At 35.3% G+C, this 24,848-nt stretch overlaps 1 protein-coding gene across 9 annotated transcripts in view; it reads left to right on the top strand.

The window, feature by feature from the left end:
* LOC112668030 (sodium channel protein type 1 subunit alpha) overlaps nt 1-24,848 on the top strand; it is a 277,785-nt gene that overhangs the window by 30,840 nt on the left and 222,097 nt on the right. For all 9 annotated transcript variants that reach the window (XM_049106362.1, XM_049106363.1, XM_035698427.2 and 6 more), the window contains 2 exons: nt 729-1,085; nt 5,964-6,440. In XM_049106362.1, the coding sequence (XP_048962319.1) occupies nt 729-1,085; nt 5,964-6,440 (834 nt within the window). The remainder of the gene's footprint in view (nt 1-728; nt 1,086-5,963; nt 6,441-24,848) is intronic.

Below are 24,848 nucleotides of genomic sequence, written 5' to 3'. Positions count from 1 at the left end.
AATTTCATTCCATAAGAAAAGCTCCTAAAGAGCTCAAAAATCACATGAATATTTTTATCTTAGCGTCTTGAAGACATAGTCGTAATTGAATTAATTTTAGGATCTTGAAGACATTCAGTTGTATATACTAGTATAATAGAAGTAGGTAAAGAAAATATTTCTTTGCCAGTAGGCAATAATTTATTTCACATTAAGAAGCTTATGGTTTACAGAATTTCAGCTCCTACAGTATGATCATTACTTTATGGGTTTGATAACTAAAAGTCAAATTATTGTCCCCAAAATGATTGTTATCTAATATCAAAAATATAAAAATGTAAAGACTTAAAAGCATTTTTCTCTAACATGTTGGGCTTTATCCCTACGTCAGGCTGAAAAAGTAGATAAAAGTATCAGACTATATTCAAAATTTTAAAAAATTTTAAAGTATCAGAAGATAGAGTTAAGGATAAATTATCAATAATAAAGGGAATAATATCTGAAACCATAATAATAGGCTTTTATAGCAATCCTGAACTTCCTGCAAATATATGTGTAGTAATTATATTGTGGCAAGCATAACAAAATAATAGAAATATTGAAAATAGCTGAAAGTAAAAAAATAGAAATAATCAATTTTAGTTAATAATGATAATATTTTAGAATTTAAAATTTGGAACAAAACTCAAGATTGGAAACATTGAACATTTTTCATAATAATTAATGTTAAGCATTGTGTTTCCTTTTAGCTTCGAGTTTTCAAACTAGCAAAGTCTTGGCCAACACTGAATATGCTGATAAAGATCATCGGCAACTCAGTGGGGGCTCTGGGCAACCTCACCTTGGTGTTGGCTATCATCGTCTTCATTTTTGCCGTGGTCGGCATGCAGCTCTTTGGTAAGAGCTACAAAGAATGTGTCTGCAAGATCAATGAAGACTGTACACTCCCACGCTGGCACATGAATGACTTCTTCCACTCTTTCCTAATTGTCTTCCGTGTGCTGTGTGGAGAGTGGATAGAAACCATGTGGGACTGTATGGAGGTCGCTGGTCAAGCCATGTGCCTTATTGTGTACATGATGGTCATGGTCATTGGAAACCTAGTGGTACGTAATCAGATATTCACACATTTAAAATTCTGCATAGAAAATTGTTATATGATCTTATCAGATCTGTTATTTTATAATTTTAGGATTAATTATACCTGAAACTATTAATTGTAATAGAATATTGCTCATTTTAATATAGGAAAGTACAGAAAAGAAAATGAAATATTGTTTCAATTTCCCTGACAGATAACCTATATTTGTATTTTTCACAAATTTTGTTTTATTTATTGTATTTTTAAAAATATTTATTTGAGAGAGAAAAAGAGGGAGCATGTGCAGGGAAGGAGGGGCAGAGGGAGAGAATCTTCAAGCAGACTCCTTGCTAAGCATGAAGTCCGATGCAGGGCTCAATCTCACAACCCGTGAGATTGTGACCTGAACCAAAACCAAGAGTTGGACAGTTAGCCAACTGAGCCACCCAGGCACCCCTTCACAATATTTATTTTAATGGGAAGTTTTCTACTTTATATTCTCTCATTTTGATAGTGATGTCACATGAATTAAATCTGTGGTTTTCCTGTCTCTTAAAAGTCCATTCAAATATCAAGTTATACTAGTAAATAGAATATGATTAAATTACAATAACAAAAATGAGGTTATAATGGAACAAAGCAATTGAAAGGACTGGTCCCATTGCTGTACAGTCATATGTAATAACACAACCAACCATAGCAAGGATCAAGAAACTATGGCTCATGTGCCAAATCCAGCATACATACTGCCTGTTTTTGTATGACCTTGCGAGCTTGGAATGTTTTTTTGTTTTTATATTCGTTCAATGATTTAAAAAAATAAAAGGAAAAATAATATTTCGTGACACATAGAAATTATATGAAAATTTCAGGCTCTGTAAGGAAAATTTTATTAGAATACAGACATGCTAATTCACTGACTTATTGTCTATGTCTGTTTTACTCTGCAGTGACAAAATTGAATAGTTGCCACAGAGATTCTATGTCCTACAGAGGTCAAAATATTTTTTATCTCGCTCTTTATAGAAAAAATTTGCCCTCCACTGCTCTGTAGCAACTCTTTCACAATTGAACATCTACTTCTCCAAGAGTGTTTGCTTGGTTTGTACTCCTTCTCTGTTTTTTTGTTTGTTTGTTTGTTTACCTACTTATTGGTGAAAACTTTCAGGCTTACAAACAGAAAATTGGGATAAGATGCTCTTTCATGACTCACTTCAATTTTCAAAGCCACCATGTTGACTTGGTTTAGTTTGTCAGCTTGGCATCAGACTCCTTACTAGGAATCCTGGGAGTGGGGTATAGACACAACTATATGGTTAGCACTTTTACTTTCTACTGACTTGAAAATAAGTTGCTAATTTTTTTTGTCCTTGAAGCCCCCATGTCAAAAGTAATTCAGAGCTACATTCATCAAATCACATATTAAATGGTACTGTTTTGTGCCTTTAAGTGGCTAGATATATTCAGAGTAAATTATGCAATCTAAATTCTAGGCCATTACTGCACAACATATAGACACCATGAGTTAGAATTCTGAGATCAGTAATTACTGATCATCCTTTAGTTGTTGTAGTAATAAATTTTCTAGCTTTATACAGGCTTATAAATCCCTTCCAAGATGAAATAAAATGTATGTTCTCTATCCAGTTCTTCTGAATTTAACATTTGTATTCATAAGCTCCTATAATGTGATTTGTTTGTATACTTCTTAAAAATTTTGCCATGAAAATATCAAAATGTAGCTTTCTGTAAGATATAGGATGTCAAAACATATCATACCAAAGCTGTTAGTCACAACTAATTTTAATATTTAGTACTCACTCAGGGATGTGTGAAGTAAGGGGAATTCTTTGAACATTCTCGAATTACTCATTAAATATTTGTATTGCTTTCTCTGTGAAAGGAAATGTATTTGGATATTGCAGGATGGATTAAAGATATATACCTGTGAGTTAGTCCATGTTCAAGTTACTTACAATCTATGGACATAGGAAAGTGGTACACAAAATTATCAGATAAGGAAGAAGTGGTAAGTGCTAGCAGTGAGGCAAAAATAAATGCTCTTGACACAGTAGAAAATGAGGGAAATTCTAAATAGTGACTCAAAGAATTTTGAAGTGGGCCTTTGAATAATATGTTAAGTAATATTTAAGCATGAACACAAGTGTGAGAGCAATGGTTTATTTTGAAAAGCAATATGAGTTCATAGTTAAAAACAGCTGGGATATCTTGGGGAATGTTTAATCATATAGAATTGGTAATGACTGACTCATGATGATATTTATTCATGATTTGCTAGTAATAGTGAAAGACAAGAGAAATATAATTCACAAAACAGATAACCAACTCTTTGTTAAGGAATTACCAATAATAATAATAATAATAATAATAATAATAATTAGAATCTAAAAAGAAAAACAAAAATTTATGTTTCTGATACAGTCCTCTGTGTATGAGTTACATACTAAACAGATCTCTCATTTTTTTTACTTTTTCCTTAGTTCATTTTACTACCAATTAGTTAAAATGGTTAAAAACAATAAGAAAGAACAATAATCAAAATGATGTTGAATCAAACATATATTTTATTAATGTCTTTCCCTGCTTAATCTGATAACGGATGTGTGATACAGAAGGGATTTCATTTTCATTTGTGATACCAGTAGATTTTGATAAAATAGTAGAGTCTTATTATGATTTTTGATGGAATGAAAGTTATTGTTATTATCCTTAATAATGATGTGACAAGGCAGCCCGGGTGGCTCAGCAGTTTAGCGCCACCTTCAGCTCAGGGCATGATCCTGGAGATAGGGGAGTCCCACGTCGGGCTCCCTGCATGGAGCCTGCTTCTCCCTCTGCCTGTGTCTCTGCCTCTATGTGTGTGTGTGTGTGTCTCATGAATAAATAAATAAAATCTTAAAAAAAATGATGTGACAGAAAAGAAGCACATTATTGAAATATGTGGAATCTTATAAAAGCCACACTCACAGAAACAGAGACCAGAATGTAATGATAACTAGCGGCGTAATGAAGGGTAATGAGAAAGGACAGTCAAAGTTCAAAATTCCAGCTACAAAATAAATAAACTCTAGGAATCTTGTTTACAGCATGGTAATTATAGCTAATAATACTATATTATATACTTGAAAGTTGCTAAGAAAATAGATCTTAAGGATGCCTGGGTGGCTCAGTGGTTGAGTGTCTGCCTTTGGCTCAGGTCATGATCCTGGGGTCCTGGGATTGAGTCCCACATTCCCCTGCGGGAAGCCTACTTCTCCCTCTGCCTGTGTCTCTCCCTCTCTCCATGTGTCTCTCATGAACAAATAAATAAAATCTGAAAGAAAGAAAGAAAGAAAGAAAGAAAGAAAGAAAGAAAGAAAGAAAGAAAGAAAGAAAGAGAGATCTTAAATGTTCTCACTACCAAAAAAAAAAAAAAAAAGGTAATTATTTGACATGATGGAGGTGTTCCTTAACATCGTGGTGGTAATCATTTTGCAATATATAATCAACATGTTGTACACTTTAAACTTATGCAACATTTTATAACAATTATATCTCACTAAATGTGGAAAAATTAAGTTAATTACAAATTTGAAAGGAAAAAAGATCTATTAACATTTGCATTGATTAGGGAGACTAAAGCTATAGAATGAGCCCTTGCCTTCTCATCAACATTCTGGTTAAAACTTAGACACAAACAAACATGTATCTCATAATGAAATATATTTTCTCATTGACAAAAAAGACCAAATTGAAAGTAGAGTTCAGAGTTCCTTAGTGTTTTATCACAATTGCTTTCTGTGATTTTTCTCTTTGCTCCCTGTCAAACTCTTCTCTTAAATCAAACATATTTACATAGACATTTTTAACCTGTGCTCTTGTACTTACATGTCTGAAAAAAATTGTTTTAGGTGGGACCAAATTCAGGCATAAATCTTTTATCTTCGATTTGACCTAATTTTGATTATTTTAATAAGGTAGATGTTTTTGTTCATGAAGAGTCTTACATGAAAGGGTATTTCAGTTACGTTTTTGTTTCCTATATAAACAACATTTAAATATAATTTAAATACTTTCAACCCTCTGTGAGATTTTGTTTTTGTTTTCGTTTCTGTTTTTACAATGTCGAGACCACGTAGACCCCTACCTCAGGGAGGCAAAACAAATTGTTTTGTACACAAATAGGATTTTAGGAGTTGTCCTGTCCTTTTTTATTATTTCTTCTAGGGCCAAATATTGGCATGAGGCCATTCAGTCATAATGCCATTATCTCAGTTGAATTGGTTCAGTGGGCAGGTCCTTTTGTATGCTTTAAAAGCCTCATTAAGTTGCAAGCTGGCACAATTCATGGACAGAATATTTTATTGCAGGAGCTTTGCAAGTATTATATGTTCCATTTGTTGCAACAAACTGGCATTTATCTTCTGGGAAAAGTGAACACAGAGCTTGGCATAGGTTACTTCAGCACAATTGGCTCTTGTCATAATTTTCTTGTTCTACCTTTTTCTTACAGGTGACAAATATTAATTACAGGTACACATTAGGAGGGCTTTTTATACCATGAAAAAGAATTTGACTAAGTGACTCCTGCTGCAGATGAACTTAAAAATGATATAATAATAGGGAAGAGAGCGTCTCTTTGCTCCTCATGCTGAGTCCTTCTTGGGCATGGCTGACCTCTGCTCCCCAGAGTTCCCAGGAGCTAGGATATGTGATAGGAGAGGATAGTGGTGAGGAATCTAGCATCTTCTCTAACCCATCACATGTTCTCTCTGTGGGAAGAAGTGCAGGGATCTTTAATCCTGGTTTGGATTTGGGCCTGTATTTCAGAAAAAATATGCTAATTTTCTTTTTTATGTTCTGTTTCCTTATTTTTCCACACTCCATCCCCATCCTGATGTAGGTCCTCAACCTATTTCTGGCTTTATTATTGAGCTCATTTAGCTCAGACAATCTTACAGCAATCGAAGAAGACACTGATGCAAACAACCTCCAGATTGCAGTGGCTAGAATTAAGAAGGGAGTAAATTATGTGAAACAAACCTTACGTGAGTTTATTCTCAAAGCATTTTCCAAAAAGCCAAAGATTTCCAAAGACACAAGAAGAGCAGAAGATCAAAATAGTAAGAAGGAAAATTGTATCTCTAACCGCACACTTGCTGAAATGAACAAAGATCACAATTTCCACAAAGAAAAAGAGAAAATCAGTGGTTTTGGAAGCAGCATGGACAAATACTTGATGGAAGAAAGTGATTGCCAATCATTTATTCATAATCCCAGCCTCACTGTGACAGTGCCGATTGCACCGGGGGAATCCGATTTGGAAAATATGAATACTGAGGAACTTAGCAGTGATTCAGATAGTGAATACAGCAAAGGGGTAAGATTGTTTCATACCCATTGTTTCATGTTATTAATCAGTGTGAAACCAATCGAAATTTCCAATTTTGCCAAGATAAGTTCTTTCTAATATTGCAGACTGATAAGGAGTTTCTCTTTTTGTTTGTTTAGTTTTTGGTTTGTGAATTTACACAGCAGCTTGCTGAAGGTTCATCTGCTAAGGTTTTACACTTACTGATTCTTAATAATTGATTTTCTCTCACTTAGCTAGATCTGAAAGCACCAGGTACCTTTAAGTCTTTGCTTCCCTCATTTCCTTTTGTTATGGATCGTAAAGTAATATGCAGTTTCCTGTCTGTTGAATCCACCACTCCTTATCACCTTTGCCTTTGCACTCACTACTTCTTGCCTAAACCATACCAGATAGAGTCCCAGCTGGTCTCTGTGCCTGCATTTTCTATCTACTCCAGGCCACGTGTTTAATTTTACTCAGGTTCAATCCTAATCATTGTCACCCCTTTGAAGTATGCTTGGCCCCCCAAGCCTCCTGAATTATAGGCTGTGGATAAAGTCTTCACACCATGGCCCCAATCAGCTGACCGTCCATGTCCCCTAGTGTTTGCCTGGTTTCCTTCTGCACCCCAAGTGCTTCGTGCATCACTCTGCTTGGGATTTCCTTCTTCTGTCAAAATCCTATACATGTTCTTAAGACATTCTTCATGTATAAAATTATTAGTCCTTACATAACAGGGCAGGTTAAAGGTTACATGGATTAACATGGGTAACAATGCTTAGAACAGTACTCAGAGTGTTCAAAAGCAGTAGCTTATTGCATCCTTCCTAATTTCTCCCCAAAGAGATAGAAACTCTCTCCATTTTGAATCCTGCCCAATTTTATGACTTTTCCTGAATTTATTTTTTAGCCTTAATAATTTTATTTATTTTATTTTTTGGAGAAAATATCGTATGTGTAAAGTGGTACTCTAAACTCATTGAGAAGAGGAACTTTTTATCAAAACTTTTTTATATCTTCCTTCTCTACACCTGGTTGCATATATTTAAAGTAACAGTTTTTTACTGTTTTATTAATTGAACAGTGTTTTCATTAATACAGGATATAAGGACCATATGTGAGTTTTATGGCAGTTCTGTAAAGTTTCAAGGTATCACTTAAAAATTTTACTCCTTTCTTTAGGTCACATTTGAAAGTATTTGACAGGTGTTTATCACATACCCTCTATCTGCTTAATCCTATACTAAGACCTGCCCTCCATGAATTTCTAATGGATTTGGAATAAAAATACATTCCGATGTGTGTGTGTGTGTGTGTGTGTGTGTGTGTGTGTGCAGTGCTGAGTGCATAGTAAGTGTTCAGTACTTACTGAGTGAATACATGACTATATAAATTAAGACTATGTATTTCTAAGTAGCTAGAGACATTCTCTCCAAGATGACAAAGTATGGAACAAATATTTTTTATTTTTAAAACTTTTAAATGGAAGAAGTACTATCTCTAAAATTCAAAAATATGGTTGTTTCATCTTGAAGGTGGGAAATTAGATTCCACATACCCCTTTTCAGGAACAGTCTTCTGAGCCTAGTCTCATGTGGAAAGGGAAACAAGTTCAATTGCTCATTTTTATGTTCATGGAGACCAGAGTTGAAAAGCCACAATTACTTGGTAGACTCTAAATAAGTTTGGGATTCCAGGTGTTAAGACACTTTGGTTGCTGGCAGAGTTTATCAAAACTTCTTTGAATCTTAATATTTGGAAGAATCGTCTTACCTGGTCATTTTTCCTTCACTCAAAACCTAAATGGATCTCCTCTTTGGCTGGCAAAAATCTTATTCTTACTATGTTAATTATAGCATTTTAAAAGGAATCTTATAGATCTGCCCATTTAGCACCTCATTTTCTGAAAAGGTAGCAGTAAGACGAAGTGACTTTATCCACAGTTATAAGCCTAGCTCAGAGACAGAGCCATGACAGGAGACCCAGTCCTGTTTCTACCTCCTTGCCCTCTTTGTCCCCTTCAGGGTTAAACACACATCCCTATTGAGTTAATACCCAGTATTTCTCCTCTGGGGTAGTGAACCAGGCTTCTGAAGAATTAACATACTATCTGTGGCATCCAGAGGGGGTTTGTGATTTAAAGAAGTTCAGGATCTATAGGAAATTTGTTAGGTAACTTAGAGCTACTATTAAGCTGTTACCAACTGTGAAACCCTATGTTTATAGCCTTTCTCTCTAGCTAAGAGATTTAAATGTTTAAGATTTAAATGTTTCTCATTATGACTTGATTTTGGTTTTCCATTTGAATCACTAAAAAACCACAGATTTTCTTTATCAGAAGTGTGTCTAATACCCTCCCATGCTAACCTCCCTAATCTTCAGCTCCCACATGAGTTCCAAAATTTTTGAACTACTTATTCCCTCCTGTGCAACTTTCTAATTTTTTCATGCCTAACGCATCTTTAAAATAGTGATTGCCATGGTCTTGATAAACCTTGTCCAAAGCAAATCTTGATCACCCAATAGAAAGTAATGCCTGATTCAGTACATTTGGGTTATTTAAGTCTTAAGTACTACTTTGGGATATGTTTAAGAATATAGCCTCTGGAGATAGAAGATTTGCCTTAAATTCTAGCTTTGGTATTTACTACCTCTATGATCTTGAGCAATTTACAAAAACACTCTTATTGTTGTTGTTGTTTTTTAGTTTCTTTATATGCAAAAGAGAATTGGTAATGAAGAGTAAATAAAGTAGGTAAATAATTAGATACATGTCTATTGGAAAGTAAGTGCCTGATTAACAGTTATTATGGGTATGGATTTGAGTGGTCACATATACACTATAAGTAGTTCCCTGCTACAAGTTAATGAACAGTAAATGATGTAGATAAATAATTAGATACGTGTTTGTTAGAAAGTAAGTCCCTGATTAACAGTTATGGGTATAGAGTGGTCACATATACACTGTAAGCAGTTACCTGCTACAGGTTAAATTCAAGAGAGGTAGCAGAATGTAGTTCAATGGTTTACAATTTTCATGTGTAAAAGACCCAGGGAACTTGTTCCAAACTCCAGTTCTGGGTTGTACCCTTTAAACTCTCTTTGCCTAAGTCTGAAAGCAACTTTAGAGTCCTTATCAGTGCTGTTCCCCGTGGCCACTGTGGTCGATTGAGTTGGCATATGGGAAATGAACCTAAATTCACTCCTAGCGTGTTTTGACCCAGGTTTTTGAGATGTCATTTTCTTTATTCAGGGGCTGAGGCTATTTTTGTCTTTGCCTATTGAAGAATCTGCATTTTGAACAGAGAGAAACAACATCTTTAACCTTTGACGCCTCTCCTCCCTACCTCCATCAAAAAACCAAACCAAAACAGAAAACAAAACAATTTTCTTTTATGGCCTAGCATTCTGTTTTCCCATTATACGTGATGGAGACTTTTCCATCTTCTTCTACTATCAGATCTCACATAGGCAAGTGTCCTTGTCCTGATATACACTCCAGAATGAAGAAAAAATCTTTTATAATAAAACTCCTTACCAGAAGATGACCAAAGAGATGAATTTAAATAAGGTGTTGAGTAAAATATCTTAAACGGTTCTGAGGAAATAATTGGCAATAGAACATCAGCATTTCTCTCAAGATAAGAGTTTTTCTCAGAATTGAGAAAGACATACTGATATCTTCCATGGGCCCATGAGAATAAGACTTGTCGCTGCTTCTCAGAATACAGACACTGAACTAATGGTCCCTTTCAAAATCAGCCTCCTCCTGAGGCACACTGTGGTCCTCTAAGCATGCAGCAAACATTAACAACACACTGCACAGATTTTTGCCATTAGTAGTGAAGTGCTTCCTTATTATGAGCCTCAAACGAAGCATGAAATGCACCCACTCATTCAATAAATATTTATTGAGATCTACTATGCTCCAGGCATGGTTCTAAGAGTTGCTGAGGAAAAAAAATTTTTTTTCATCCACCTGTAATGATTTAATGTGATTGGCATCTGGCTTAACTGAATTCATAAGTATAGTTTTTTTTTCAATTATGCCAAGTCTCAAAATTTAAAACTCCAAAAAGCTAAATAAGTAATTTTTTTTAATGGAGAGCTCTTTCTTAGATGATTAGAGTCATTCTCTTTGTTTTCTATCACTAGAGATTACTTCTTTCTCTGCTATAAAGATGAAAAACAAGAAGCAGCTTATAGAATTGTAACATGGACTTTAGAAGTATATATGCAAATTTCAGAGGAAAACATTAAATTAATCCAAATTTATTTCTTCAAATATTTAAAAACAAAAATAGCCTCATGTGATTTTAAAGTAGTACAGATTCTTAAAACTTTCAGAGAAGCTGTTTTATTCACTGTGACTCTAAACCCCCAAGTACTTTTTTACTGCTCTTTTGACAAATGTATCTACTTATCAAGACTACTTAAGTGAATTTGCTCATATTATGTGCTTAGCAGAGAGGAAATATTGTGTGTAAAGATTTCCTCCTAGAGAGATGCCCCTTCATTCCTCTTCAAGCCAAAGGCAGATACTTAGATTTACTTAATAGTTGTTTAGTGTTTTGAAACATATCAAAGTTGTGATGGAACTAGCTGAGGTCATTGGAGAAAGGAGGTCAATGAAATATTCAAATTTTACATAATCAAACTTCCCTTCTTCAAGAGAACATCATTTAAAACACTGCAAACATATTTATGCAAAATTTCACCTTCCATAAGGAACCAAATTCCAAACAAACCCCTCATTAACTTTGATCATTGGGGGAGAAACTCACAAAGGAATACATTAGAGAATATTTTCTAGAAACCAGTGTCATTCGTTTGTTCAACTCACGTTTACTGAGGTTCTTTCAGTTACTATATTCCTGCTAGACATTAGGAAGGCACATCATTAGTGCACTCATTTCTTCAGTAAATGTAGGCTATAAGTCTTTGTCTTTGACACTTCAGCACTGTCTTAAGTGATAAAATGAGTAAAGCAAGGTCCCTGCTTTTGAGAAGAAACATGGTGAAACCAGAGATTATAATTAAACATATATAAAAAATTAAAACAGAGTTTGGTTTTAGACAAAATATTCAGACAGGGTAGAGTATAACTAATCTTTAAAAAATTGTAATACTTCACAGAGGAAATGGCATTTGAGGGAGATTTTATGAGGAAAAGAGAAATTCGGGATCCCTGGGTGGCACAGCGGTTTGGCGCCTGCCTTTGGCCCAGGGCGCGATCCTGGAGACCCGGGATCGAATCCCACGTCAGGCTCCTGATGCATGGAGCCTGCTTCTCCCTCTGCCTCTCTCTCTCTCTCTCTCTCTCTCTCTGTGTGTGTGTGACTATCAAAAAAAAAAAAAAGAAAAAAAAAAAGAAAAGAGAAATTCTTTCTACAGAGTAAGTGAGAGACCTTTCTGATAGGGGTAGAGAGTTAAGTGTATGTGGAAGCATCCAGATGTAAAAAGGCCCATTAAATACATATGACAATGGCCTGGTGGGAAGTAGTAGTAGGTAACTGGGGTAGATTGGAACCAGTTAGTGAACAGCTTGATGTACCATGACAAGAGATTAAAATATGTTTCTTTTTATTTAACAGAAAGAGTAACTTAGGGTCTTGTTTTGTTAACCTTGTTGCTAGCAAACTTGTACTTTTAAAGAAAATTTCTTTGGGGGTGTAATAAAGCCCAGCCCAGAAGAAAGAGGAGAAGATGGGAAGCTATTTCACTTATCCAAAGGACAATTGATAAGGGCTCAAGCTAAGGGAATGATGGTGGCAAGTGGGGATAAACTTTGAGATTACTTCCACGTTAATATGTAGAGCCTCAGGGTCTAGATATGGGAGTTGTAAATCATTGCCAAAGGTGTATCAGTTTCCCATGGCTGCCATAATAAAGTATCACAAACTCGGCTTTATACACAGAAATGTATTCTCTGACAGTTCTAGAGTTCTAACAGTCTCAAACGGAAGTCTTGGTGGAGCCATACTGTCTGAAGCCTCTAGAGAACATCCTGCCTTGCTTTTTCCTAGCTTCTGATGGTGGCTCCTTATCATCACATGTTATTCTCCCTGTGTGTGTGTGTCTTTTCTTCCTCTGAGGCCACTGCTTACACTGGATTAAGGCCCACTCCTAGTGACCTCATCTTAACTGTATCTGCAAAGACCCTATTTCAGGTCATATTCAAGTGTACCAGGGGTTAGGACTTCAGCACCCTTTTGGGAGACACAGATTGACTCATGACAATAGGTTTTATCTTAGAAGACTGGATAGATATCAGTGCTATTAATGAATGTGTAGGAAGAGGAGAAATTTAGGAGGTAGAGTAGATTTGGAGTTTAATTTGGAAACATCTTAATTTGTGAAGTACTTGGAGGATAGCCAAGTGATGCCAAACAGTATATATTTAAAAACTTAGGTCCTCGGTAAAGAGGAGAAGTCACAGTTGTGGACAGGTTAGGATCTTATGTGTTAATTTATGTTAAGCATACGATATATGGGGAGTCAGCTCTGGGAGAGAAATCTGTGTGTAGTAGATTTACTGGGGAGTGTTCTCAGGAGCAACACCTAACACCTGTAAGAAGTGAGGGAAGCAAGATGATTGGATACAGGGAGAGATCAAAATGCAGATGCCTCTGCTGATCCTATGGGCAACTCCTATAGGTACAAGGATGACCCTTTGGAGTAGTCCTGATTGAAGCAAGGGGGTCAGGCCTTTCTTTGTATTCTCCCAACAATGAGTCACTGAATGCAGGTTCCCTCTCCACCTTTCCAGGGGAGGAGGTGTAACCTTGGGTGAGGCAGTCTTCTTCTGCATGACAGTTCCCATGCAAGAGCTCAACTGTGAACCTTCAGCCCCTAACACTCCTGGTAGCTGGCTTGCCTGAAAGGGGGGATCTGTGCAGTACAGCACAGCATCCACTACACTACAAGGACCACAGAAAGTAAGAGGACAAGTGAGCAGCTCAACACTTGAGAAGTAGACCCACAAGAAGAAAGCACCAAAAAGACCAAGTAAAAATTGTATATATTTGCCACTTTTATATACAACTTTCCTCCTTATGACAGCCAGGAAAATGGATATTATTCATGTATATTTACAGATAACTCAAACACATCATTAAGAAATGATGCTGATTAGTCACTGATGTTTCTGGGGGTATTTTAAAAATTTAAACTCCACGCTTTAAGCACCATATTACATGCCATAGAAGGGCAAGATGTGACTAATAATATAATTATTTTCTGTTATGTACTACAATGTTGCATCAAAATTTCAAAATTAAGGATCAAAATTTCTGGTATAGTGGTATTGTGCATTTGCTGGTTCATATTTGGCTTCTAGTCCTCCTTAATGCTGACTTACTAAGTTATAGTCTACCTCAATAATATAACAGAGTAGAACAAAGCACATTCCATAACAGAATAATAAACCAGTTCACTGAGGATGCATTGGGTAAGAGTCTCAGGTCGGGGGCATGTCAGAGGAGGTAGCATTTGAGCCAGGCCCTAAAGGATGGAGATCATTTCATTGAGTGGATACAGTGGAGAAGGAAATCCCAGGAAGAAGAACAGACATTCATATTGCTTACCTGATTCACTGATTCAGTAATCCACCACCCATTCATCTATTCAGTATCCAGTCTTTTCACTTGTAAAAGCCATTATCTTTGGAGAAAGTTAAATGTGCTTACTTGTTATGAAATGCATTCCTTTGATTGCATTGATTTGATTAAAAACTGTTTAAATATTTGTAGTCAGCGAGGTTAAAGATTTTGTCTTTTTACTCTACGATGGTTTTAATTATGTTGCTATTCGGTGTCTCTTTAGATTTTTTATGAAGTTTTTTCCTCAAACAGTTATTGCCTTCATCAAGATGGAAATTTAGATTTCTTCTCATTATTGCAGTTCAGAAAATAATTTCTTCCAGAATTGCATTTGGTTTGGCAAAATTTAGGGATTAGTTATAATTATACAACTGTATAATTATTTTATACTATTATACCTTAATAAGTTGATATTGATCCTAATTTTTTGCATAGATTCTTAAAAAACACAAAACAAAACAAAACAAAATAGACTCCTATAGGATTTTACTTAATTAACCATTTCTTTTCTGCAGATTGGTTTCAAACTATTTGAAAAATCTTTCCACTTTACTGGATTTGTTTATGTGTCTAAAAACAGTGAAATTTTAGTCTGAGGTTTGAGCCAGTGTTTCTTATTCTTTATATTTTGATTAATTTGGAAACATTTTTCTTTCTTTTTTTTTTTTTTTAATTTTTTTTTTAAATTTTTATTTATTTATGATAGTCACAGAGAGAGAGAGAGAGGCAGAGACATAGGCAGAGGGAGAAGCAGGCTCCATGCACCAGGAGCCTGATGTGGGATTCGATCCCGGGTCTCCAGGATCGCGCCCTGGGCCAAAGGCAGGCGCCAAACCGCTGCGCCACCCAGGGATCCCCGTGGAAACATTTTTCTTTCAATGTTGTTTAAAACGTCAAAATTAAATAAATTTGATAATTAAAAATTAATCAAGAAATATGAATTTTAGAATATACTTTTTAAAAACTATACACTTCTACTGTCACTCATTCCAAAATTGACGATCGCTTTTTTTTTATTTTTAAATTTCTTATTTAAATTCAATTAATTTATGTATAATGTATTATTGGTTTCAGAGGTAGAGGTCAGTGATTCACTTTTTTTTTTTTTGATTCACTTATTTTTAACTGGTTTTTATAAAGAGCAAGCAGAATGCAAAAGATTTCCTTAGCACATTATAATATTTAAACTTATCACCTAATAGTTATATGACTGTTGAGTGTTTTAAAATTTATGTTGAATGATACTCAGTCTTATTACTGTGTTTCAAAGATGCTGCTTTACATTGAGCATATAGCATATGTTTTCTAGCATATAACTAATTTTTATTTACAGGTATGTGACTTTAAACAGTTTAAATCAGTTGACTAAACTATTTCATCATTCTGCATTTCTAAACTTCAGTACCTAACCTTCTTACTTCTCACAGGGGTAAAACCAAACTGGATCAATCAAGGATGCAGCTCTGTGCTTTTAACCAGACAGAGACATATGTGACCACTTTTATACAGGTTATCTAAAAAAAAAAATCATACATATATGATATTTTTTTCAGTGTCATGCATGCTGTTCAGCTACAAAATGTTTCTGCCTGACCCATTGCAAGAAAGTAGAAACATATACAATTGTTCTGTAGATGAATTGGCATCATAGCATGTCACAGGGGCAATTCCATCATTTTTTGTGGTTCTCTTGATGACTTCCTTGATATATATATCTCTCATGTCCTTAGGTGATTTCAAGTGCATGATCTGTAGATTTTTATTGGATGGATTATAAAAGTAAGATATATAGAATGTAACAGAAGCCATTGAAGCAACATTTAACTTGAAAACCTCTAGCAACTTCCTCTAGTAATCTAATCCAACCTCATTTAATATATGTCACATTAAATTGTCACATTTATTGCTACGAGGGTAGAACTTTAATATTTTCCTCATAACAACAACAAATTGTAATTATGTGTGGGAAGGATGTGGTAAATATATATATACATAGACATACATATATATGTGTATATATATATACACACTATATATATACATGTATCAAATCATCAATTAAACTTACACAATGTTATATGTCAACTATATCTCACTAAAGCTTGAAAAAATAAATTATCACATTTAAATTTAGTAAATTAAAACTCTATTAAGAAACCATTTTTGTGTGAAAATATTTCAGGCATAACCATAAAATCTCAGAACATAAAAGGAACTTTCTAGTACTAGACCTGTATTTGCAGAAATTAAGACTCATACAAGTAAGCTGTGTTCTGAGTACCTAACTAGGAAGTTGGGGACAGAGCCAAAGTACTTAGCTTCTAGGCTAAATTTTGAATATATTTTGAAATGATTTTAAGAACAGTGATAACTAAGGCTTTATTTCTTTAATTGGTTCAGTAACTAACATTTGATTTCATTTGATCATATATAAAATGCATCAATTAAAATTTATTAGGCCCAGCCTATGGATGAATGAGTTATAAGTGCTTGAAATGCTTTATTTGAATCTAAAAACAAGATCATACACTGATGAGAGTGTTTCTTATTATGGATATATATATCATAAGGAGATATACAGCATAGCATCAAGAAGGTAAGAGGCTTAAATGGAACATAGGATGATGTGAACACTAAAACTTTTATTATTTTTTAAAGATTTTATTTATTTACTCATGAGAAACAGAGAGACAGAGACACAGGTGGAGGGAGAAGCAGGCTCCATGCAGGGAGCCTGACATGGGACTCGATCCTGGGTCTCCAGGATCAGGCCCTGGGCTGAAGGCAGCACTAAACCGCTGAGCCACCCGGGCTGCCCTGAACACTAAAACTTTTAATAAGACATGAAACACTTTTTATAAAATTAGAGACAAATTCATGTGGATTTCCTTATCTAGTATTTCTAACAAGTATAAAAGAAAATATTCCACTTGGATACATTTTGTCTTAATGGATTTCCTTATCTAGTATTTCTAACAAGTATAAAGAAAATATGCCACTTGGATACATTTTGTCTTAATTTTAGTATAGTTTGTTGAATGGCTGAACTCTAATAAATAACTTCTTGTGAAAAAAAAAATCCATGTTAATAAGAATCTTGCCTTTTTTTTTTAAAGAATCCAGTTCACATTTTGAATTGCTCTGTCATTGTTGGGATGTTTGTATTGTTGTTTTCCATTGTGCAATGTTGAAAGCAAAACTTTATCTTAAAAATGATACACTGAAAGGATAATAATACAAACAGTTTCCAATAAAAAAAAACTAATATTGTTCTAGTTTACTTGAAGTTAATGTTAAAGGTACTCCTGAGTAAAAGACGTATTTCTCTATTTCAGGTGGGTGGCAATATTCTCTTGTAAAACAATTTTATTTCAAAATGTAGTAAATTTCCTCCCCCTAGAATCTGAATAAAGATGCATCCATACACAACAGTATGCATACAGGTATAGGTAATGTGTCTTTTCTTGCCCTTGCCTCTTTTTGCATGGTTTTAGGGGATAGCATCGATCTACAAGTAGTCTATTTCTTATTTGTTATTTTTTTTTTTTTTAGTTCTAAATAATGGATGAGCTTGAGTCTTAGAGTCTGCACTTGTCCCTCACATTTTGCTGTCCTGTTTGCCTGTGTTCCAATCCTTATTTACCCACTTCTGGTGGGCCTCAGTAGTAGAACTGTTCAAGTGCTTGTTCCTAGTGTTTGAGATATTCTCTCTGATTTGACCCACTGCATTCCAGCTACTTAAACATCTATTCTCTGCTGATAGGAGTTCTGTGTTTTACACAGAGCCCTTCAATATGGCTGGTGGATCACATGGCAAGGCATTATCCATGAATGCCCTTGCCTTTAGGATGTCCAAGAGGACACTGCAGGATCTAGCCGAGAAATCTGTAACCAGGCCAATCTTCTTGTGTGGCCAAATTTTTTTTTTTTCTCATTCGTTTTTCTATGCAAGATCTTAACCTTCTAGGCATATAAGTTGTCATGTTATTGGATAGGAAGTGCCCTAGTTAGAAGATTCTGGGGAAGAGTAAGAACTCTCCCTGAAATCATTTGCTTTATTTTTAATTTCCATGGTGGTGCCTGAGATTTGACCCCATTATTTCTCCATCATCTGAAACTATATCACGTTGACCCTACAACAGAATTCTTGAGTAGATTTCCTGGGGAACAAGCAGCTGTTCTCTACAAGCTGTTTCTGTAGCAGTCATCAAGAACACTAGGAAAGGAAAACTTCCATCTTTTTGCCCTGTCTCTGAAAAAGTGCTGGGGCTTAGTTGCCCATGATTATAATGTGAATCAAGAGTTTATTGTAACTGGTAATTAAAACTTTCTAATTATTTAAGCAGAAGTAAAATGAAAATCTAGATAACAGAAGGAAAATACTGTTGACTCTTCAGGGTATCCTCAGTGTTTTTTTTAAAAAAGACTTTATTTATTTATTCATGAGAGACACAGAGAGAGGCAGAGATATAGGCATAGAGGGGAAGCAGGCTCCCTGCAGGGACCCTGATATGAGACTCAGTCCCAGGACCTGAGGATCACACCTTGAGCCAAAGATAGATGCTCAACCACTGAGCCACTCAGGTGTCCCCTATCTTCAGTACTTTTTTTTTAAAGATTTTTTTTTTTTTTATTCATTCATAGAGACAGAGAGAGAGAGACAGACAGGCAGAGGGAGAAGCAGGCTCCATGCAGGGAGCCCGACGTGGGACTCGATGCCGGGTCTCCAGGATCACACCCCAGGCTGCAGGTGGCGCTAAACTGCTGCGCTACCGGGGCTGCCCTATCTTCAGTACTTTTTAACTGGCATTACTATTTAAAAAGAATAATGAGAGAGACCAGAATTTCAGAGAGATGAGAAAAGGATCACAGAGACTTAAGGGGCCCAGAATACTAAACCATGTAAAGAAACTAAATATCAGTTCACTGAAGATGAAAAACACAAATGGTAATACCATAGGTAATCTCCAATTTTAGAAAAGCTATAGGAAGATAATATTCCCATTTCTTCAGAGGGCAAAAATGGCCCTAACAATTGCCAGGGAGAGGAAAGCATATTTTGGTTCTAGACCATAAAAAGAATATTTAAAATTGAAGCTATTCCATAACAGAATGGTAACTTGGAAAACATTGGCCTCTTACATAAAGTGTGGTAGCTATTTGTGGAATTCTTCTCTAAAGGTCCTTTGATCCTATACTCTGATTTTACCATTTTTACAACCCTTTAATGATTGAGAGCCCTCATTATGAATACCAATTGTAAAATCAGACTGTAAAATTAAAAGATGGGTGATATTGATTTGAAACTAATGAAAAGAATTCTTAAGCTTCATGACATACAATAGAGCTTAGTTTATCACTAATGTCTCCCATAATTTTTCTGTCCTTATATGCCCATTCCTTCTCTTTGATTTCTTCTCTCAACTTCTTGCTGTCCTCTGTGTTTCTTTGTTTTGATGCTCAGGTGAGATAACTGTTCCAGGCTCTGCTCCTCAAAGAATATGTTTTGTTATATGTAGCAAGCAGTGTTATAATATGTACTTCAAACATGACATCTTTAGAATGTTTTCCCCACAATTATCCTCTTTGAATAAGATGTCTTCTATAATTCTGCTGTAGGTTTGATTTTTTTTTTTTTGGCTTTTGAGTGCCCCATTATCAAATTATCAAACAATTGTATTTCATATTTTTTGAAATAAGAAATGACCAACTAGCATTAACCACCATCCGTACTAGCATAAAATAGCTTTCTGATGTGAATGCCTATTTGGGGATATGTCAGTAATAAATTTACCTGCTTAGGACAGTTTCTAATATGACATTTATATTAAACAGTCTCTACTCATATTCATCGTTGTAGAAACACACCTTCTAGGGACTTAAAAGAAGAACCATGAAGAATTTTTAAAAGCATTTAATTTGATCATATTTTTAAATTTACAGGTTTTTATTTAAATTCTATATAGTTAACATATAGTGTAATATTAGTTTCATAGTTGAATTCAGTGATTCATTACTTCCATATAAAACCCAGTGCTCATCACAAGTGCCCTCCTTAATCCCATCACCCAATTACCCCATCCTCCATCCACCTCCACTCAAACAACCCTCTGTTTGTCCTTTATAGTTAAGAGTCTCTTATGGTTTGTCTCCCTCTCTTTTCTTTTTCTTACTGCCATGTTCATCTGTTTTATTTCTTAAATTCCACGTATGAGTGAAATTGTAATGGTATTTGTCTTTCTCTGACATTTCATTTAGCATAATACACTAGCTCTATCCATGTCACTGCAAATGGCAAGATTTCATTCTTTGATGGCTGAGTAATATTCCATTGTGTGTATACCACATCTTCTTTATCCATTCATCAGTCAGTGGAGATTTGGGCTCTTTCTATGACTTGGCTATTGTTGGTAATATCTGATATAAACATCACAATGCATGGGTTCCTTCAAATCAGTATTTTGTATCCTTTGGGTAAATACCTAGCAGCTCAATTGCTGGGTCATAGGGTAGTTCTATTTTTCAGTTTCTAAGGAACCTCCATACTGTTTTCCAGAGTGGCTGCACCAGTTTGTATTCCCACCAACACTATAGAAAGGTTCCCCCTTTGCCACATGCTTCCCAATATCTGCTGTTTTGTGTGTTGTTAATTTTAGCCATTCTGACAGGTGTGAGGTGATATCTCATTGTAGTTTTGATTTGTATTGTCCTGATGATGAGAGATGTTGTTCTTTCCAAGGGTCTGTTAGCCATCTGGATGTCTTCTTTAGAAAAATGTCTAATCATGTCTTCTGCCTACTTCTTAACTGGATTATTTGGTTTTGGGGTGTCAAGTTTGATAAGTTCTTTATAGCTTTTGGATACTAACCCTTTATCAGATATGTCATTTGCAAATATCTCTTCCCATTCCATAAGTTTCCTTGTAGGTCTATTGATTGTTTCCTTCACTGTGCAGAAGCTTTTTATCTCGAGGAAGTACCAATAGTTCATTTTTGCTTTTGTTTCCCTTGTCCCTGGAGAAGTGTCTAGTAAGAAGTTGCCATGGCCGAAATCTGAGAGGCTGCTGCCTGTGTTCTCCTCAATGATTTTGATGGTTTCCTATCTCATATTTAGATTCTGTCATCAATTTTTATTTTATTTTTGTGTATTGTGTAAGAAAGCGGTGCAGTTTCATTCTTCTGCACGTTGCTGTTCAGTTTTCCCAACACCATGTGTTGAAGAGACTGTTCTCCACTGGATATTCTTTCCTGCTTTGTCAAGGAATAGTTGACCATATGGTTTTCTGTCCACTTCAGGGTTTTCTCTTCTGTTCCATTGATCTATGTGTCTTTTTTTGTGTCAGTACCATATCGTCTTGATGACTACAGCCTTGTAAATAGCTTGAAGTCCAGAATTGTGATGTTTCCAGCTTTGCTTTGCTTTTTCAAGATCACTTAGGCTGTTTGGGATCTTTTACGGTTCCATATAAATTTTAGGATTGTTCTTTCTAGTTCTGTTGAAAAATGCTGGTGGTGTTTTGATGGGAATTGCATTAAATGTATAGATTGCTTTGTGTAGCATAGACATTTAACATTTGTTCTTCTAATCCATGATCATAGAATGTTTTCCATTTGGTTGTGTCCTCTTCAATTTGTTTCATCAGTGTTGTATAGTTTTCAGAGTACAGATCTTTTATCATTTTGATTAGGTTTATTCCAAGGTATCATACAGTCTTGGTACAGCTGTAAATGGGATGGATTCCTTGATTTCTCTTTCTGCTGCTTCACTATAGGTGTAGAGAAATGTTACAGATTTATGTACTTTGATTTGATATCCTGTGACTTTACTGAATTTATATATCAATTCTAGCAACTTTTTTGGTGAAGTCTTTAGGATTTTCTACATAGAGTGTCATGTCATCTGTGAATAGTGAAATTTTGACTTCTTTTGTTTCTTTTTATTATCTGATTGTTAGGGCTAGGACTTCCAGGACTATGTTAGATAACAATGGTGAGAGTAGAAATACCTGTCTTCTCCCTGCCCATAGCTCTGTTTTTCCCCATTGAGGATAATATTATCTGTGAGTCTTTCATAATAAGGCCTTATGATGTTGAGGTATGTTCCCTTTATCCCTACTCTGTTGAAGGTTTTTATCAAGAATGGATGTTGTACTTTGTCAAATGCTTTTTCTGCATCTACTGAAAGGATCATATGGTTATTATCCTCCTTTTATTAATGTGGTGTATCACACTGATTGATTTATAGTATTGAATCATCCTTGCAGCCCAGGAATAAATCCCATCTGATTGTGTGAATTATTCTTTTTATGTCATGTTGGATTCAATTTGCTAGTATCTTGTTGAGAATTTTTGCATCCATTTGTTCATCAGGGATATTGGCTTGTAATTCTCCTTTTTAGTGGGCTCTTTGCCTGGTTTTAGAATCAAAGTAACGCTGGCTGGCCTCTTAGAATGAATTTGGAAGTTTTCCTTCCATTTCTACTTTTTGGAACAGTTTGAGAAGAATAGATATTAATTCTTCTTTAAATGTTTGGTCAGATTCCCTTTTCAAGCTCCTTTAGGTATAAGGTTTGGTTGTGTATATGAGACTTCTCTTGCTTCTTCAGTTGGGTCTGTATTGCTGTATATTTTCCTCTTAGGACTGCTTTTGCTTCTTCCCAGGGATTTTGGAAAATGATAAATGTTGTCATTTTCATTTGCTTCCATGTATTTTTTAATTTCTTCTTTAATTTCTTGGTTGATTCATTCATTCTTTAGTAGGATGTCCTTTAACCTCCATGTTTTGTGGTCTTTCCAAATTTTTCTTGTGGTTGACTTCAGTTTCATAGCATTTTAGTCTGAAAACATGCATACTATGATCTCAATCATTTTGTACTTGTACAGGTCTTATTTGTGACCCAGTATTTGATCTGTTCTGGAGGATATTCCATATGCACTCAAAAAGAATGTGGTATTCTGCTGCTTTAAGATGAAATGTACTAAATATATCTGTTAAGTCCATATGGTCCAGTGTGTCATTCAAAGCCATTGTTTCCTTACTGATTTCTGCTTAGATGATCTGTCCATTGCTGTGAGTTGAGTCTTAAAGCCCCCTACTATTATCGTATTATTAATGAGTTAATTTATGTTTATTATTAATTGTTTTATATATTTGGGTGCTCCCAAGTTGGGAGCCTAAATTTTACAGTTGTTAGATCTTCTTGGTGGATAGACTGCTTAATAGACTGCTTTATTCTGATACTATGCCCTTCTTCATCTCTTGTTACAGACTGGTTTAAAATCTAGTTTGTCTAATATATGTATGGCTACTTGACTTTCTTTTGACATCTATTAGCGTGATGAATCGTTCTGCATCCTCTCACTTTCAATCTGCAGGTCTCTTTAGTTCTAAAATGAATCTCTTGTAGGCAGCATGTAGATGGGTCTTTTTTTTTCCTATCCATTCCGATGCCCTATGTTTTTTGATTGGAACATTTAACCCATTTACATTTAGAGTGAATATAGATATATGAGAATTTAATGCCATTGTATTACCTGTTGTTGTTTCTTGAGATTTTTCTCTGTTCCTTTCTAGTCTTTGTCAGTTTTGGTCTTTCTTTCCCACTCAAAGGGTCCCCTTTAATATTTCTTGTAGGGCTGAATTAGTGGTCATGAATTTCTTTAGTTTTTGTTTGTCTGAGAAACTATTTCTCCTTCTATTCTGAATAATAGCCTTGCTGAATAAAATATTCTTGCTGCATATTTTTCCCATTCAGCATGTTGAATATATCATTCCACTCTCTTCTGACCTATCAAGTTTCTGTGGATAGGCCTGCTGTTAACCTAATTTGTCTTCTCTTATAAGTTAGCGATTTTTTTTTTCTATTGCTGCTTTTAGGATTTTTTCCTTAGCTCTGTATTTTGCAAATTTTACTATGTCTTGGTGTTGGCCTGCTTTTGTTTATTTTGATGGGAGTTCTTCGTGCCTCCTGCATTTGATGACCATTTTCTTCCCCAGACTAAGGCAGTTTTCAGCTGTAATTTGCTCAAATAAACCTTATCCCCTTTTCCTCCTTTTCTTCTGGGACTCCTTTGATATGAATATTATTATGCTTTATGGAGTCACTGAGTTCCCTAAGGCCATAAGTTTATTTTCTATATCACTTATTTGTTCCTCTGCTTTTTCTATCCTTGTGGTCATTACATCTGGTTTGCTCCTCATTTATAGCATTTTTTTTTTCTGTTCTAACTAGTGTTTAGGTCTGTTTTCTGCAGTAAGAGATTCTCTGATGTCTACTATGCTTTTCTCAAGTCCAGCTAGTATCTTCATGATTGTTGCTTTAAAATCTATATCAGGCATATTACTTATATCTGTTTCAATTAGATACCTGTCTGTGACCTTTGCTTGTTCTTTCTTTTGGGATGAATTCCTCCATCTTGGCATTTTGTCTAGAGCTCTGTCTTCCCCTGTGTGTTAGGAAAGCCTGCGATGTTTCCTGCTTCTGAGAATTATAGCTTTATGAAAAAAAGGTCATATACTGTCCAGGACCTGGCACTTAAGGAAGTATTTCTGTTGCATGCTTTGTGCACTCTGCTACTGTGTTTTGGCTATTCTTTCCTCAGATCAGTCCTCTGCAGAGTTGCTTCATGCCTGCAGTAAGGAGTGTTTGGACCTTGTTGAGTGTGTGGCAAGTCTTAACTTGATATGCTCTGTTCTGCTTGTTAAATGAGGCCAGATCCTCTTTCTACTAGAGCTGAAGCTTTGCTGCACTCTGTGATCAGTAGACTTGGTGCATGCAGGGGTTTGTGCTGGTCTTCTGGGAGAGGGGCCCATTGCTCTGGTTCTCAGGCACACT

This window comes from Canis lupus, chromosome 36 (genome assembly GCF_003254725.2).
Source record: "Canis lupus dingo isolate Sandy chromosome 36, ASM325472v2, whole genome shotgun sequence".
NCBI lineage: Eukaryota > Metazoa > Chordata > Mammalia > Carnivora > Canidae > Canis > Canis lupus.
Note: the sequence above shows the minus strand (reverse complement) of the source record. Positions and strands in the feature narration are given on the sequence as shown.